At 51.8% G+C, this 18082-nt stretch overlaps 1 protein-coding gene across 2 annotated transcripts in view; it reads right to left on the bottom strand.

Annotated features, from left to right (window-relative positions):
• Positions 1-18082, bottom strand: part of RBM19 (RNA binding motif protein 19) — a 143456-nt gene that overhangs the window by 108250 nt on the left and 17124 nt on the right. For both annotated transcript variants that reach the window (XM_039472190.2, XM_039472191.2), the window contains exons 10-16: positions 17870-18073; positions 16377-16507; positions 15385-15506; positions 14839-14935; positions 11830-11940; positions 9570-9770; positions 6746-6875 (exon numbers count right to left, since the gene is read on the bottom strand). In XM_039472190.2, the coding sequence (XP_039328124.2) occupies positions 6746-6875; positions 9570-9770; positions 11830-11940; positions 14839-14935; positions 15385-15506; positions 16377-16507; positions 17870-18073 (996 nt within the window). The remainder of the gene's footprint in view (positions 1-6745; positions 6876-9569; positions 9771-11829; positions 11941-14838; positions 14936-15384; positions 15507-16376; positions 16508-17869; positions 18074-18082) is intronic.

The following is an 18082-nucleotide window of genomic DNA, read 5'->3' as shown; positions in this document are numbered from 1 at the left end:
AATTGACAGGGAGGTCAACCTAGCACAGCCAGAATCTAGATCTATTAAGACAAGCAGGAAATCCAGCTTTACAGAGGAAATCCCATGGTTTTTAAATCTTGGCAACTTAATGGCAAGTGGCTTTTGAATTAGGTAGTAGTCAGCAAGTACACGAGCTCATCGAAGCCTCGGTGCTCTGCTCCCTGCGTCCGTTCTGCCCCAGACCACCAGCAAAGATGCCCTACCCTCTTTCTCCCCGAAGGCCCCAGAACCCAACCAGTGCCCGGCATGGCATTCCATGAGTTCCAAGTCTCACAAGGGTAACAAGCTGGGGAGCCCAGTACCCCTCAGCATGGCTGGAGTTGACTCTACCATGCTACCCTGGTCCATAAGCAGTGGCTGGTGTGCTGCAAAGGGCATCTTTAAATGCCCAGGCACCTGCCGAGGGAGGTGTGAGGTTTGGGTTTAGTAACAGAGCTGAGACCAGGAATGGACAGATCCCTTCCCTGGCAGGTCGGCTGCCGTTAGCCCCAGCCCAGGAAGAACAAGAGGGAACTCTGAGGATGGTGACGACCTATTGTCTGGGTGGGCAGCTGGCCTAGCAGGGGGCTCACCTGGCATCTCCAACCTCCCATAAGTCAGCCAGCACATCTTAACCCTCCACATTGGGAGGAACACCCAGCTTGAAATGAAAGATGTGCTGAAAGGGGTCTGCCTTTCATCCAATACGCAGGCTCTGGCTGACGCCAGAGACGTCCGTTCTTTCCGCGAACCTTGCGTTCATAGCAACAACCACCCTCCACCTGAAACTTCGCCCTGGATCCTAGAAGAACTAACAATTCAAGAGCATCACAGTCTTTAGAATAATCTGCTGGAATAGGAAGCCTGGAAAAGACAACGAAGGGAGGCCCAGTCCTGGCCCTGCTGAGTGACTTCACTGCTGTCTTGGCACGCTTACCTATAAAACGAAGCTTACTCAAACCACCTCTCCCCTAATGCCAAAAATACACACCCACAAAAACCCCAGAGTCACGCTCATTTGTAGGAAAATTGGTAAACAGAACAGTGACTAAACTCGATTACCTATTTTAAAAAATATGATAATGTAATATTTAGGAACAAGAAAGAATGCAAAATCCACGTTTAATGTTATTTAAATAAATGAATTTCGAATTAATGTGAGAATATTGTATAGGATGTATTGTATAGGTTGTTTCAAAACCCAGTAAAGCACAGGGATATACAGACTGCTGGCAAAGATAACGACCCTTCCTCCTCTCTCCCCAAAAGCCCCGGAGCCCAGCCAGTGCCCAGCATGGCGTTCCAGGAGTTCCCAAGTCTTACAAGGGCAACAGCCTGGAGCGCCCAGCAGCCCTCAGTATGGCCTCCCTGGCCCACGGGCGGTGACTTGTGTGCTTTACAGGGGAAGACCTGTTGTCTTTGCCTGCAGTCTGCATGGAACACCTGAGTTTTGCTGGGCTGTTTGGAAATACAAGTATCCACTACTTCCATCTGCCAGGCCATGGCTCCATCACCTCTCACCTCACCTGGACGACTGAATAGCCTCCTTGCTGCTGTGCCCTCTGCGCCTGTCCCTGGCTCACCACCTTCCCTGACCTCATCCCTGGCCCTTTTCCCTTCTCTCTTGTCACCTCCATTCCAAACGCACTGGCCTCTTTTCTGATGGCTGAGCCTGCCAAGCCCCTCCCTACCACAGGGCCTTTGCACCTGCCGGCCTCTGCCCGTCCTGCTGGTCTGTTGCTTTCCCAGGCCTGGCTCCATCTCCCCGGCCTCCCCGCAGGGAGCTCGTCCTGTCCACTCTGGTTCAAGCAGGCTGGCTCCAGCTGGGGCCCAGCCACTCGATGTTCCGTTCTCCTGCTTTCCGCTTTTCAGAGCGCTTTCTTGTGCTGGTATCACCGTCCTGAGCGGTTTGTTCCTCTATCTGTGTTTCCCAGTTCCACAGGGAGCTCAGGTACAGGACTCAGGCTGAAACACAGTGATCATGAGCTACAGAGGAGCTGTGGGGTCTTAGGTAAGAACACAGGCCTCGGAGGTGAAGGCTTCGGGTCATATCCCGGCTCTCTCCACACGTGTGACCTTGTGTAAGGCAAGCAAGCAAACTCTCTGTGCTTCCTTCTTTCCATCTAAAAAGGAGCTGGCTATCGTGGTGCCTACTTGCAGACCAATGACAAGAATGAATGCAGGGCAGCCTGTGAGACCTGGGCCTGGACCTGCAGTGAGCGCTGGCAAGTAAGTTTCCTTCTTCTTAACATCACCCCTGCTACCCACACTGCCAGCAGGCCTTGATGAGAGGGAAATCCAGGGGACAACAGTGGAGAGATGAGACAGCCCAGCGCAGGGAGCCCCAGCCCTACTTCCCCTTCTCCCTGCAGGGTGAGCTGCTGGCTGCAGGCTCCCAGGAAGGCCAGCCAGTGCCAGGCCTCCGAGTCCACAGCCTGGCGCCCCTGCCAGCCGGCTTCTGCTCCCCAAGTCATGAGGCCAGGCTGTGTCCAGAGAGGCGTGGAGACTCCAGGAGCCAAGGCCATGAAGCCAAAGGTCATTTTCAAAAGCACTTCTGCTGCTGGCCCCAAGTGGGGAGACAAAAGAGAGACGGGAAAGAAAGAAAGAAGGCATTGTGAAACTGCAACAGATGTCTGCCGACAGCATCACCAGGAACCAGAAAAAGAGGGAAGAAGTGAGAAAGGAATCGGGGCTGGGCCCGGGGGCGGGGGAGTCGGGGGAAGGATCTGAAAGCAAGGTGGGCTGGAGGGGGCTGGGAGAGGCAGGGGGAAATGTGCTTCCATCTGTAGTTAGCACAATCAAATCCAGTCACGCATCGCCACATGGGGCTTTATTATAATAAGGCCACAGAATTTACTGCGGCCTCCTCCCCTTTCCCGGCTCTCGGCGCTGGAGCTGACAGCAAAGACTGTTATCAGTTGCAAGCAGCTTTTCAGGACCTCCCCCCACTCTGAACCCTTTATCTGGAGGTGAGGGTCTTGGTTGTGGGGAGATAAAACGCGCTGTCCCCCTCCCTCGAGACTGGTACAGAGAACAGCAGTGCTTTACAGAAAGGAAGGGGGGAAAATTTAAAAAAGGAAAGCTACGTCCACTCCCCTCCTGCTCTTCTTCCCTGGGAGCCTGAGAAAATCCAGGGCTTCAAGGGCTGGCTGAGCGCCCCCCAGCCCTCGCTGTTCTCATACAACAGGGGAGTCAGGGATCTGGCGAAGCTTCGGGAATCATGCAAAGAGGGCGGGGGTTGGGGAGGAGCAGGTGAAAAGAACAGCAGAGGCCAGGAGGGGCTGTGCCAGTGCTGCGTGTACTCAGAGGGCAGGAGGAGGCCCTGGAGATCAGCTCTGTGGGAATTCACCGATGACGCGGGACGCAGCAGGCCTTAGAATTAGCACAGACACGTACAACTTCCCAGGCCAAGGGCGGCCGGGCTCTAAGGCCTCCTTGTGTGTCACGGTCAGGCCCTGGAAAGCAGAGCCTCTGGGAGGTAGGGGCCATTGGGGACATGCTCAACCCCGCAGTGTAGACCCAGGAAGCTGGGGGACCTGCGGGCAGGGGATGGGAAAACACTCTGACCGTAGACCACAGCATGCTACCTCCGCGACATGCCCTGTGCTGTGCTGCAGACATTTCTGTGCACAGGGCCCACTTCTATCACTACTTGTGACACCTCACCTGTCCCCAACAGCTCTACTGCCCTCCACAGCTCAGGAGCTCCCGGGTGAGGGTCTGTGCATCTGTGTGGTACCCATCTTCATCACCCAGCTCAGCCGCTGGCCAGAGCTGGTGCCCATGGTGAGTTAACGTGCCCGGGAAATGTTTTTCTAAATTTTAATTTATTTTTGAGACACGGCCTCGCTCTGTCACCCAGGCTGGAGTGTAGTGGTGCAATCTTGGCTCACTGCAGCCTCGAGCTTCCAGGCTCAAGGGATCCTCCCACCTCAGCTGCCTGAGTAGCTATGACTACAAGGTGTGTAGCACTACGCCCAGCTAATTTTTGTACTTTTTGTAGAAATGGGGTTTTGCCATGTTGTCCAGGCTAGTCTTGAACTTTTGGACTTAAGTGATCCTCCTGCCTTGGGTTCCAAAGTGCACTGTGACTTATATTGCTCAGTCACCAACAGCAGCAGTAGAACTGGTGATGTGCATGCGACATCCCACTACACCCTCAGGGGACCGGGTGGATATCACGCCATTTTACAGACATGGAAACTGAGCCTGGGAGAGGCAGGTGGCTTGCCCAGTCACAGAGGGAGCTGAGAACTAGAGTGGCTGCTTACTAGAAATCTCAGGGCCATTTCCCCAGGGGCTCTAGGCCTCACATGATGAGGATGCCAAGGGCTTAGAACCACGCCCGGCATGGTGTAACTGCTGCTTCTGCCCTTGGGGTGGCTCACAAACACTTCCTGATCACTACCAGCCGCTGGGCCACGTTCCTGGGTGCGGGCACACTGCCGTGAGTAAGGTGAATGGGCTCTCGGGGTGTGGAGTGGTCATTCCAGGGGCAGCCAGAGAAAGCAACACCAGGGAAAGGAACTGATTCACGACACAATTCCAGGAAGTGATGAGCACTTGAAATAAAACAAAGGGCCATTTATGGGATGGGGACAAATGAGAGCCGCCACTATGATTCTGATTGATGGTACTACTGTCACCACTGCGTTCTGAGGCTGAGCTAACCACCAAAACCAAATGTTTAACCCTAACGAAGCTTCTACTATGTGCCAAAGGCTCGGGACACAAAGACAAGTATGACACGGCCCCATCTTTCCAAGGGACAAAGAGGCCGATCCTCGTGCGCTCCCTCACTCCCTTGAGGCCTGTGGACCGAGCTTCCCTAGGCCTGGGCCTCCCGGGGTGCTAGGTACCCGGCAGTGAAGGAGATAGCCCCACTCCCTGCCTTCACAGCTCAAAGTCTGGCTGAGATAGATAGCGAACAAATACAAGTAACAAATAAACAGAATAAACAGAAATTGTGACGAGTGTTAACGAAAAACGAAGACGGCAGAGAGGGAGAATCCCCAGGACACAAGGAAATGAAGAGCCTGGTGGAAGCGGTCACCTTGGGAAACACCACGTGTCCCCAGCCTGCCTCCTGCTGCCACCCAAGGTGGCAGGGAGAGGCCTCCGCCGCCTTTGTTTTTAGAGCTGCTCAGTCCTGGCTGATCTCTAAGTTTCAAAGGAGGACGTGCTTTGGGCCAAAAAACATTACTTAGGTTCGAGGGTAGTAACTGAACGAAAAACCAAGGCAGTTGTGATTTGGGGGAGCCAGTTAACCTTTCGCAAGGTTTACACCAATCATCATGTCATCAACCATGACAAGGGATGCTTCTGGGTCCTCAAATCACAAAGGGACGGAAGGATTTTGCTTCCTGACTGAAACAGGCCTCCAGGCCGGCATTTCCTGAATGCCTGGTGCCAGCTGGGCCAGGCCTGAAGATCCATAATGAAACAAGGAAATGAAGAAATTTGGACAAGGCAAGGGGTTAGGCAGAGCAAAGTCTACTTCATTAAAATCTCAGCCTGGGCGCAGTGGCTCACGCCTGTCATCCCAGCGCTTTGGGAGGTTGAGGTGGGCAGACCACTTGAGGCCAGGAATTCGAGACCAGCCTGGCCAATATGGTGAAACCCTGTCTCTACTGAAAATACAAAAGTCAGCCAGGTGTGGTGGCAGGTGCCTATAATCCCACCTATTCAGGAAGCTAAGGCAGGATACTCGTTTGAACCCGGGGCGGGCAGAGGTTGCAGTAAGCCTAGATCATGCATTCCAGCCTGGGCAACAGAGACTCTGTCTCAATGTGGCTCCCCAACTATTTTTTTTTAACTGTAAATGTTCTTTAAAAATATATATTTATGAGAACAAAGGAGAGAGTAGCTGAGGACTTACTACCTGTTTTGTTTTGTTTTTAACATTCTTATTTTAATAAACAGCTAGTTGCTGTGTTGTGGGTGTGTATGGGTTATAACTCACAAGGAAAATCTTGACGTCTGATTAGAATGACTTCCATGATCCTGTTCAAAAAGAGTCTAAAGGTCTTGGCTTCCAAGATGTGGTCATGGTCCTCAGACTATGAGGTCATCAATGGGGGTGGGGTGGCTACACTGCCCACTGTGGCCATCTAGGAATGCGTGGGGTGTTCCAGGTTGTCATAAGGACTGGGGGCACCCATGACACTCAGAGGCACAGGTCAGGGATGTGAAATGCCTTGTGATTTGCAAAGCAGTCCTGACAAAGGAAGTACTGCCCAGTCCCAAAGGCCAATGATACCCATTTCCCCAGCTACGAAGCATTAGCTAAGGGGTGGAGGCTGCCTTCTCTGGCCCCCAGGGGCCACGGCTTCCCCTTCCTTTCCTGCCTTTGCAGTCACAAACATTAGAGGGTACTGCCACTCCAAAGACATGAGAATAGGTATCTCCCATACCAACCACCTTCCCCCATGAGCCAATCTGGTCCATCTTTGAAACAGGAAGGTTGTTTACCCTTGCTCTGCTTTGAATCCCTGTTAACAGATTATATATTTTTTTCCCAGACAAGTTTTGTTTGACAAACTAAAAGCATGTTGTATCCATAATTTTGACACTGTTTTTTCAAGGAGATGCTCATCAAATTTGAGAGTCTGAGCCCCACTGGTCTCCAGCATGAACAAAAAACTTTAAACCGGAGGCTCGATGAGAAACTTCCCGCGGCCCCTCGCCCTCCTCCTTTCCCTCGCCTGTTATCCCAAGGCATCCTGGTCTCAGACCCAGCTCTTACCGGTTCCTGGCTCTGCTTGGTCCTTTTCCGTAGGTTCTGGAGGTGCGTCTTGAGGCTCTTTCTTCTGTGGGGCTGCACCGGAGAAGACGCCGACCGGAGCCCACTCCAGATACAGAGGGACGTGGTGGAACTGCAGAGGCAAGAGTGACGGCCCTGTGGGTCCTCAGTACCACACACTGCTAGGGAGGCACTCAGCCCCATGCAGCTCATAGCCCAGGGGTCACAGGGGATGGGCAACTCACCCAAGAATGGAGCCAGAAGGAGCCCAGCCCCAAGCCCTACTGCTGTCTACTCCCCGAGGACAATACTCGGCCCCCGTGCTGATCTCGGGGTGCAGGAGAGAGGCTTGTCTCTGTTGCCACCAGACATATAGCAGTTCCAAGGCCACTTCTGTGTTTTTCCCAATCAGAGTAGGAAACAGGGAGTGGGGTGAGGAGAGACCATGTCATTGGTAAAGTGTAGCTCTCCAGGAGGAAGTGTGAAATGCCCATTAAGAGGACATACTTTTTTTTTTTTGAGCCAGAGTTTCGCTCCGTTGCCTGGTGCCAGGTTGGAGTGCAGTGGCGCGATCTCGGCTCACCGCAACCTCCGTCTCCCTGGTTCAAGCAATTCTCCTGCCTCAGCCTCCCGAGTAGCTGAGATTACAGGCACGTGCCACCATGCCCAGCTAATTTTTATATTTTTAGTAGAGACGGGGTTTCACCCTGTTGGTCAGGATGGTCTTAATCTCTTGACCTCGTGATCCGCCCGCCTCGGCCTCCCAAAGTGCTGGGATTACAGGCGGGAGCCATCGCGCCCGGCTAAGAGGACATACTTTCTATGTGCGTATATCTACGGGCAATGCAGGTATACGTGTGTGCGTGCTTGCAGATGGTATTTTTTTAAAAGGCTAGCTGGGCTTGGTGGTGACACACACCTCAAGCCCTAGCTACTTGGGAGCTGAAGTGGGAGGATCCCTTGAGCCCAGGAGTTTAAAGCTCCAGTGAGCTAGGAGTCTGCCACTGCACTCCAGGGAAACCCTTTTTTTCACGTGTCCTCTTAAAAAAAGAAAAGTGAGGTGGGAGAAGGTTATTGAAGAGATTGACACCTGCCTCATTAGGCGGCCACTAGGGGGCTGCAGGACAGGGGTGAGAGTGAGACTTGTCAATAAATGCCCTTTTTGAATCGTTTCAAATTTCATACTAAGTGAAAGCCTTGCGAATTAGTTACATTTCAGGAAAAAAAAAAAACACACGCTTCAGAGGGAAACAGACTGGAGTGCCAACAGTGTGCTGCATTACTGCTTAGCTGTGTGACCTTGGGTCAGGGCACCTCTCTGGGCATCAGTTTCCATACGTGCAAAATGAAGATGGCAGTCTTGTCGGTGAAATAGACACTGCCCCAAACAGGAGGCCTCGCCGAGCCAGTGCTCTCGAACTGTGGCTCACACAGAGAGCCTCTGGTGATGGGCACATCCAAGGAAAAAAGGATGGTGTCACATTGCCAACGATGCCCACAGCTCATTCATGGGGCCCCACCTACACAACTTCTTATGGGTCAGGCACAGACTGACTTCCTGAGAGCTTAGTGGCCAGAGTCCCAAGCTAAGGACTATTATGGGGTTGGAGTGGCAGAGAATGAGAAATCATTTCTTCACCAGCAAAGTGGGGACATGAATACCTATCTCTAAGAACTGCTGCAGGAGACCAAGGTCTGTGAAGTGCTAAAGTGCCTTATGAACAGAAATACTTAGAGTGGCCCTGCAAAGGTATGTCTGTATCTTGAATCCCTAGAACCCTTGGTGAATGCGACCGTATTTGGAAAAAGGATCTTTGCAAATTTCAGTAAGTGTAAGATTTTGAGATGAGATCATCTTGCATTATCCAGGCATGCCCTAAATCCAATGACAAGTGTCCTTAAAAGAGAAATACAAAGGAAAAGTGAGAGAAGAGGGAAAGCCACTTGAGGATGAAGGGAGAAACTGGCGTGACGCAGCCATGAGTCAAGGGATGCCTGGAGCCACCAGCAGCTGGAAGAGACACAGATCAGACGCCAGAGGAAGCACAGCCCTGGTGACACTCTGATTTCACACTGTGGCCTCCAGAACTGTGGGACAATACATTTCTGTTGTTTCAAGGCAACTAGCTTGTGAAAGTCTGTTATGACAGCCACAACCCGCAAACTAATGCATGACTGTTGTTTTTTTTTTTCAAATCCAAGAACCAGGAGACAGCCCCACCTACAGAACTGACTTTCATTCATCTCACTACAGCTTTAAGATAGTTAAAGCATTCAAGAATGCTCATTCTTGGGCAACAAAGGGAGACCTTAGTCTCTACAAAAACTCAAAAAATTAGCCTGGCGTGGCGGTGCACGCCTGTAGTCTCAGCTACATGGGAGGCTGAGGTGGGAGGATTGCTTGAGCCCCGGCATTTGAGGCTGCAGTGAACCAAGATGGCGCCACTGCACTGTAGTCTGGGTGACAGAGACAGACCCTGTCTTATAAATAAATAAAATACATTAAAAAAAAAAAAGAATTAAAAAGAATTAAAATTAAAATCTTAATCCAAATTAGCATGAGTAAAGAAAGCCAAAGAAAAGCTCGAGTCAGGCAAGGAATCAAGGCATGCTTTCTGGAGGATGGTTTAGAACTTCCCTCTCCCATTCTGCCCATCTGGACGGGTTTTCAGGTAGTAGAGATGACATTCACCCATGATAGAGACAGGCGGTTTAGGGTGAGCTCCCGTGTGCCACATCTGTGAATCTGTAGCCCACTGCACCCTCTCCTTTGAAGCAGCCCTCTTAGGCCTTCTCCAGATCAACTCCGGGTCTCCAGCAGCCCTACCTTGGAATAGGCCAGATGCCTGAAGGCCTTGCGGGCCTCCAGGGGCTCCAGAAACTCCACGATGGCGGTGATTCCACCCTCTGGCAGCAGCACGCGGCCCAGGCTGCCAAAACGGCCAAAGGTCTCCTGCAGCTCGGCCGCCAGGGTGCCTGCCGGGAGGTTCTTGACCAGAATTACCGTTTTGCTTCGCTCTGCTGCAGCCTGCAGAGAGGAAATGCACACACGTGGGACCACAGGACGGAGGGTCCTCAGCTGACACCAGCAGTGATTGTGGGGGGCTCCAGACGAGGCTCTCCATTTGGAACCTCAGCAACCAGTAACTTAGGAGGCGGACCCAGGAGGAACCACCCTCTCTGGCAAGACGCTCGCTGCAAGGCTGAGAGGCAGCTCTGCAGAGGGGGTAAGGCCTGAGGCTCTGAAGCTGGATCTCCTGGATCAAATCCCTGCCCCTCCACTTCTGAGCAGGGCCACACCTTCCAAGGCCACACTTTCCAAGGAAAAAAGGATGGTGAGGTCTGCATCTCAGTACCAAGGCTTCTCTCCCTGTAACTACAGGCTGCCCACCTGCTACCACGTGCAGCCAGCAGGACGTGCCCGGAGTTAATGGCTCTGGGAGCAGCCCGCGGCTCTCAGGAGTTGCTGGACCCCTTGTCCTTGGGCGGGCTGAGACGGAGGTGTGCGCTCTGCAAGTTTCCCCCTATGCGGAGCTCCAGGCACCCACAGGGCGGCGTCCTACAGCAGCACACTCTGCACCCCGGTCTCCTTCCCTTCCCTGCATGCCATTCTCACCAGGCTTTTCTGCACTGCTCCCTAAAACTGTGTGCCCTTGAATCCTTGTCTCAGACTCCACACTTCTGGGAGAACTCAAACTAAGAGACTAGCTATTCAGCCTCGGGAAATTTACTTAACTGTGCCTCAGCTCCCACAGTGGCAGCAAGGACGTAGCATCTATTTCACAGGATAGCTCCAGGAAAAGGTTTCATTAAATGGGTTAGTAAAAGTACATGTAATATGAACACTCTGAAAATGCAAGCAATAATTTTTTTAAAAAATCATGTTGGAGGCAGATAAAAGAGCCAAGAAAATATAATGGAAAAGTCTATGCCTATGGCTCATCTGGGAATAAGTCTTAGCTCAGCTGCTAATTTAACCTGAGGCCTTGGGTCAATTACTTTGTTTCTGTAGGCTTCAGCTTCCTCATCTGCACAACGGGCTAACCATGACACCGTCTTATAGAGGCCACACAGGGTTGCTATGAGGACTGCCTGAGGTGAGGGGAGTGAAACCGTCCGAAGGTGGGGAAAAGCCGGCACCAGGCCGCAGTGTTACAGAGAGAGACAGACTGGGGCCAGAAGGCCTGTGTCCAAATTCAGCTCAACCAGGACAAGGTGTGAAGTGACTTCACCCCTCTGTGACTGTGGCTCCTTCTGCAGCGTGGATGCTTTCACAGGGCTGCCACGTGAATGAGGTGAGCTAATTAAACATGTCAACTTAGAAGAGTGCTTCGGTAAGTCTTAATAAATGTTAGCTATTAGTGTATTTATTTCATCCATCCATCCATCTATCCACCCACCCACCCACCCATCATCAATATTCATCTACCATCTATCCATCCACCCATCTTCCTCAGCCTTCCATCCTCCTCATCCATCTTGAGGTAAAAACTTAAGTCCTGGGAAGGCTGCTGAAAGAGCTGTTTTGGGAGTAAAAGCCCCAAGTTTTTGTGCAGGCTCCTCCCACATACAGACTGTTTGACCTTGTAAGTTACCTCCCCGCTCTCTGAGCCTCGGTATCCCAGACTGTAAAATGAAGGAGTGGATGTCGGGTGGGCTCATGGTGTGAGAAACCCTCTAAGCTTCCATCATCCATAAATCCAAGACCTGCTACTTGGTGGAAAACAGGTACCCAGAGCTGCTGGACTCTTCTCTGCCAGGTTCAAGGAGGGTCAAAGTCCCCCAACAGACCACAGATGCACTGGGAAGACACCAGGTATGGCAGTGAGATGTTGGGGGTCCCGACCTGTGTGGAGGAACTGTGGGGTCAGAGGCAGACCTCCTGTACATGGCTCTGGACAGACAGAATCAGGGTCCGATAGGCCACTTGTCTGAGCCCATGTAACATTTCTTCCTTCCTTCACAGACAATTTAGAAATTAGCAATAGTCCTTAGAAGGCCAGATCCTTGAATCCACCTGCGTCTCCCTGGAAAGGCCATTCCTGGCTCTCTAGTGGCCGCTGGCTGGCGCGGCCGAGAACACCTACCTGGCTGAAGGAATCCAGGCTGACCCCGTTGTCTATGAGGAAGCGCCGCACTTCCTGGACAAGCTGAGTCTCCCCCAGAGCCACGCGTACAGCCACGCTGCCCCTGGTCTCCTATGCGAGAGGAAAGGAAGAACCCCAGTTGGCTGTCTGGCAGGTGACATGTTGGCCCTCCCCTTTCCCGACAGCCTGAGGAGGCGGCAGAGTTAGAAATGGATCCAAGGATGCCCCAATGGCTCTGTGCTTTTTTTTTTTTTTTTTTTTTTTTTTTTTAAAAGACAGAGTCTCACTCTGTCGCATATATCCTCCAGGCTAGAGTGCAATGATGTGATCACGGATCACTGCAGCCTCAATCTCCCAGACTCGAGCAATCTTCACACTTTAGCCTCTTGAGTAGCTGAAACCAACGGCATGTGCCACCACACTCAGCTCATTTTTATATTTTTTGTAGAGATGGGGTTTCACCATATTGCCCAGGCTGGTCTCGAACTCCTGGGCTTAAGTGATCCACCTGCCTAAGCTTCCCAAAGTGCCAAGATTACAGGTGTGAGCCACTGCGCCTAGCCCCCCAATGGCTTTGGCTTCCCAGATCTCTCAGAGTAGATCTGGGACCCCAGGGTTCCCTTTTCCTGCGCTCCCCCTTCCCCTAGTCATATGGGTCTTTGCTGGCACTTCCACGCTGAGCTCAGCCCGCCCCAGGGCTCCGGCGGTTGCTGACTTTAGCCTCCACGGTTCTTAACCCAAGCTCCCTTGCTCTATTCAGTTTTGGCTTAAGCGTCACTTGCTGACCGGCACACCCTCACAGTGACAGCCTATCCCTCCCTTGGCTTTTCGGTTCTCTGCCATCGCCAAGCCTGCCACACTGTATCTCTGCTAATGTGTCAGTGTCTGTTCCCTCACCAGAAGGCACAAGACCCTCCTGTTTGGGGGGCTGCTGTGTTCGCAGAACTCAGAGCACTCGTGGGATCTGAAGTGGCGGCAGTCCCCCAGCTGGCCTGGGTCTAGGGCTGTGCTGTCCAACCCAGTGTCACAAGCCCCTCAGAGCCACTCAGTATTTGAAATGCAGTGCGACACATCTAAAGCACTCTTGGTGTAAAACACACACGAAATTCTGTGAGGAAAAAAGAGACTAAAATAGCTTGTAACTTTTTAGCCTTTTAAACATGTGCCCACTAGACCATTTCCCCTGCACATGTGGCTCACACTCCCTAATAGACAGCACTGACCTTTAGTGCCTGGGGAGAAGGGGTGGGCAGCAATGGGCAAGGAGCTTATGAGCCAAATCCACGGATGTCCTTTGTTAATTTGATGAAAACCACTCCCAGGTTTGCCTGGGAAGAACTCAGCTGCCTCTAACTCCAGATGCATGTTTGTTTGTTTTGTTTTGTTTTTTTCTGAGACAGAGTCTCACTGGAGTGCGGTGGTGTGATCTAAGTTCATTGGAACCTCCGCCTCCTGGGTTCAGGCAATTTTCCTGCCTCGGCTTCCTGAGTAGCTGGGATTACAGGCACATGCTACCACACCAGGCTAATTTTTGTATTTTTAGTAGAGATGGGGTTTCTCCATGTTGGCCAAGGTGGTCTTGAACTCCTGACCTTAAGTAATCTGCCTGCTTCAGCCTCCCAAAGTGCTTGGATTATAGGTGTGAGCCACCGCGCCTCGCCCAGATGCATCCATTTTAAAAGAGGGTATGAAGATACAAAATATACAAAAAACAGGGTATCTTCAGGCTTTATGCAAAGTACCTTAGACAAAGTATCCTTTGTACTTTATATATATATAAAATATGCTTTATATGAATCCTGCCTGTAATGCCAACACTTTGGGAGGCCAAAGTGAGATGATCATTTGAGCCTAGAAGTGAGACGCCCATCCCTGCAAAAATAAAAATAAGTTAGGCATGACGGCATACATCTGCAGTCCTAGCCACTCGGGAGGGTGAGGTGGGAGGATTGCTTGAGTCAAGAATTTGGGAGGCTGTAGTTAGTTATGGTCAAGTCACTGTACTCCAGCCTGGGTGACAGAGCAACTCTGCCTCCAAAAACAACAATAACAACAAATATATGTGTGTGTATGTCTATATACCTACTTGAATATACCTTTTAAAAAGTATCCTTTTATCCTTTTGTAGAAGGTACAAAGTACATATAGGATACAGAGTAAAAGGAATACAGAAGAGCAGACACGTCAGCCGCGTAAGTCTAGAGATCTAACATCAGTGTACAACATGAGCACCAGAGGTAACACTGGACATTTCTGCTTTTAGCAAAGTGGATTTTAGGTGTTTTTGCCACACACACAGAAAGGCAAGTGTGAGATGATGGAAATGGTGATTTTCTGGCCTCTGGCAAGCATATCTATACAATCTATACGTCTATCAAAACATCACGCTGATTTTTAAAGCTATGTGATGTGGAGGAGCTGGATGGCTGGAGAAGTCCGAAGGAATAAGCTAGACTTGGGAGAGGAGGAGGAACAGAATCCATGACCCTTGCCCTGGCTTCAGAGACCTGAGGGGTGGAAATCGTGAGACACAGCTCAGAGCCAAGGCACCGGAGCTGGCCAGACCTGGTGTCCTCCCACCTCCACCTCTGCGCAAGTCTGTGACCTTGGCCAAATTACCGTGTCCCTGGCCTCGGTTTCTTCATCTGGACAACGGGGATATAAGAACAAGAACCCCTACTTCACAGGGCCACTGTGAGGAGTATCACACGCTAATACTCCTCTACTGTGGCATAGCTCAGGAATGTCACTCATTGACACTACTGTCAATCACATTCTCTGGGGTGGCTCCATACAACAGCATGAGAAGCCAGAGCTGGAGCCCGGCCGGGGGTGTTTTCCAAAGGCAGGGCTGGAGAGCATCTTCCATTCCAAGGTCTCTGGGAAGGCCCAAGAGGGGAGCCCCAGGGACCCCAGCCTCACAGCTGACAGCAGCATAACGTGTCTCCTGCTCTTTCTCCCGTTCAGTTTGGCCGGGATCCCAGAGAGGATTGGTTGGCCTTTACTCACGTGGTCAAAAACTTGACTCTTGGTGGCGCTGTACTTCTGTGCGATGGCATCGGCCACGGCATTCGGCCCCATGAATAACGTGTTCCAGTTGTGACAGCTGAGAGGCAGAGGCAGAACGAGGAGATCAGACCACATGAGGGGAACTCGTGCTCAAATGGGAAACCTGTTAGGAACTCACTCTCAAACGGGAAACCTGTTAAGAAATGGGCTTCTAGGCCTGTCTATGTCCTCCCGATTTCCCTACCATGGGCTACGTATACAGGGCCTGAAGAGGGATGATGGCAGGGACCACCCCTAACATTAGTCCAGCGCTTCCTCTGTATCAGGAACTAAGCACTTCACACACATTCACTCACTTAAACCTTACAGCACCACAAAAGTCAGGCACTACTGTTTTTCTCCCATTTTACAGATGAGAACACTGATGATTGGTAAGGTATGAACCAAACCCATCAGGAGTCAGAAGACCCAGGAGGCTTAGAAAGGGCAAGGTGAAGGTGGCAGAGGATTGGGCTGGGGCTCGGTGGCTTCAGGGGCCCTGAGGACCTGGCGCTGTTGGCTTTGTCCTGGGCCTCCTTCTTCTTCTTGTAGGACAACGATCCCAGGGCACTGGCATCTTCGCTGGTTTCCTTCTTGATGGTAGACGGTAGCACATGGAGCATTCTGCCCTGGACGGGGATGACGGGAAGGGAGTAAACAGCAGCCCTGCTTCCTGCCAGAGGATGCCGGCGTCCGCCGCAAGTAAGCTGGTCAGCACTAAAACCCTGACCAGAGGGTGGGAGGTCAGGTGGAATGAGGCAACTCTCTTCCCACCCGACAGGCACCCCACGTTGTGAGGGGGCCGTCAGACACAGCTACACACATGAATCTTTGATCAGTTTATAACCCTCACCCGCAGCCCTCTCCTGCCCTGCAAGCCTGCATCGCCTCCTGTCCCTGCACAGGTGAGTGAGAATGTGAGCTCCATGCTGGCACGGCCAGGTCTGGCCTGATGACCACAGGAAGGTCAAGAAATCATGAATGAATGAATGAATGAATGAGAAAAGTAAAAGGGTGATGGTGAGGTAGCCTGAGGCTTAGGGATGGATGCTAAGTATATTACTTGGTAACACTGAGAAGAGAAGTGTCTTATGTTCCACTGCGGCCATTTTAATACGCCCCTATCAAAAAATTCCTTTCTTACTCCTCTTCCAAGGTGGTATCTATAGGGAGGAAGAGCAAATTCATCTGTTCAAGGAGTATTTTTTCAGTGCCTGCTCTGTGCCAGACACAGGTGTATGTGCCACAAATCAGTGACAAGAACAGATCAAATCCCACCCTCGTGTGACTTCTGACCTTCTAGTGGCTTGTGTGAGGCAGTGACTTAGCATGCCACTACACATCTTCTTAGGCTCACAAAGGGGACGCCCATGTCTGCATACACAGACACACACGCGTGCGCGCGCGTGCACACACACACACACACACACACACACACACACAGCCTTTCCCTACCACGCGAGCCTGCAGCCTCCCGGCCAGCCCAGGAGGAACCTCACCTGGAATACCTGCCCGTCCACCTCCGAGTAGGCCTTCACAGCGTGCTCAGGGAACATGAAGGTGACGAATGCAAAACCCTTGGGTTTCTTGGTCAGGCTGTCGATGGGGTAGTGGAGCTCAGACAGGGGACCTGAGGACAGCAGAAGTGTTGGTCTCTGGTGGGCAGGAGATACTTGGCCCCAGGGAAGAATGTGGTGAGCACCAGCTGTGCGCCAACTTCACAGGTCACAGGTGTCATTTCCAGTCCCCTCCGTGTGTCTATCCTAAGACCAACAATACCTGGGCTGGAGCTCAGCACCACCACCTACCACATGTGCAGCCTGCCTTGGGCAAATGGGCCTCCCCATGCCTCAGTCTTTTCATCTGTAAAACGGCACAACAGTATCTAGCTGTTGTGGGCAGCTACACAGGTTAAATGCGTTAATGCATGCGTAGTGCACGAAATGGTGCCTGCTACAGTTACTGCCAAAGAAGCGTCTTCCGTGAAGACATTATCATCATGCTCCGATTCAAGCACACCCTTTCCGCATTGAACGCCAGGGTCTGACCACGTCTCCTCTCTGGGTCCTTCCTTCCCAAATGGACATTTGCAGTGTATCGATGAATGCTTCTCCCACTCAGCCCAGCCATGCGGTGTAAGCCAGGATGCCAGCTGGTGTGGAAGGATTTGGTGAGCAGAATGGTGAATGGAACAGACGGTTCCACTGGGGGCAGGCCCCAGGCTTGGAGGTCAGCCCTTTTCCTGATGGCAGGCCCCACTAAGGGCATCCTTGCCCTGACAACGGGGCCCACATCAGGTGTTCAACCTACACCTCTGATCCCGCAACCTACAGCTGGCCTCTGCATAGACACAGGGAGACATTACGGGGATCTCAGAGGTATCAAGACCTCCCCCCATCCTGAACCCTCCCTTTCTGCCCTTCGACAATGCTAACTCCACAAACACACACAGCCTGTCGTGGCCAAGCTGGACTACGAGACTTCAATCCCATGGCCTGACAAATAACAGCAACACCACCACTAACCTCGACACTATCAAATCTATCTGGTGCTCAGCTTGGATAAGAAGACTTTACGTAATTAAGGGTTGAGCTATGGAGGAACACCATGTAGGTATAGTCATCAGGCATAACCTGTACAGTTTCTCAATTCCAATACTGAGTGGCAAGAGTTTGGAGAGCAAGGGACTCTTTCAAAAAAGCCATCCAAATCGCTTCAATTCTGAATTTGGAGAAGTTACAGAGTTCAGACAGCAAAAGATGCCAGTGATGCTATTAATACCTTTTACTTCCTGCCCTGCAAATCCCTGCATTCATCATGTCATTGAACCCTCACAGCAGCTCAGGGGTAGCTGGTCCCATTTTACAGATGAGAAAACTGAGGCAAGAGATGTGGTGTTGGGTGCACACTGAGACCCGAACCCAGGAGGTCGGAGTCTGAGCCTGGCTCTCATAGCCACTGGGTACCCACAGCCCTGAGGCCACGCCCCTACCGTATTTGGAGAAGAGCTTCTCCAGGTCCTCCTCCGTGCTGGTGTAGGGCAGGTTCCGTACAAAGAGCCTTCCGGACTCGGCCAGATCCTCCTCCTCTTCGTTCTCCCCGAGCATCCGGCCTTGCCAGGATTTGGCGCTATTCTTTGGCGGACCCTTGGTGGTGGGGACGTTCTTTTCCCTGAACACCTCAATGTAGCGCCCACCTGCAATGA

The sequence above is a fragment of the Saimiri boliviensis genome, chromosome 7, assembly GCF_048565385.1.
Source record: "Saimiri boliviensis isolate mSaiBol1 chromosome 7, mSaiBol1.pri, whole genome shotgun sequence".
Lineage (NCBI taxonomy): Eukaryota > Metazoa > Chordata > Mammalia > Primates > Cebidae > Saimiri > Saimiri boliviensis.
Note: the sequence above shows the minus strand (reverse complement) of the source record. Positions and strands in the feature narration are given on the sequence as shown.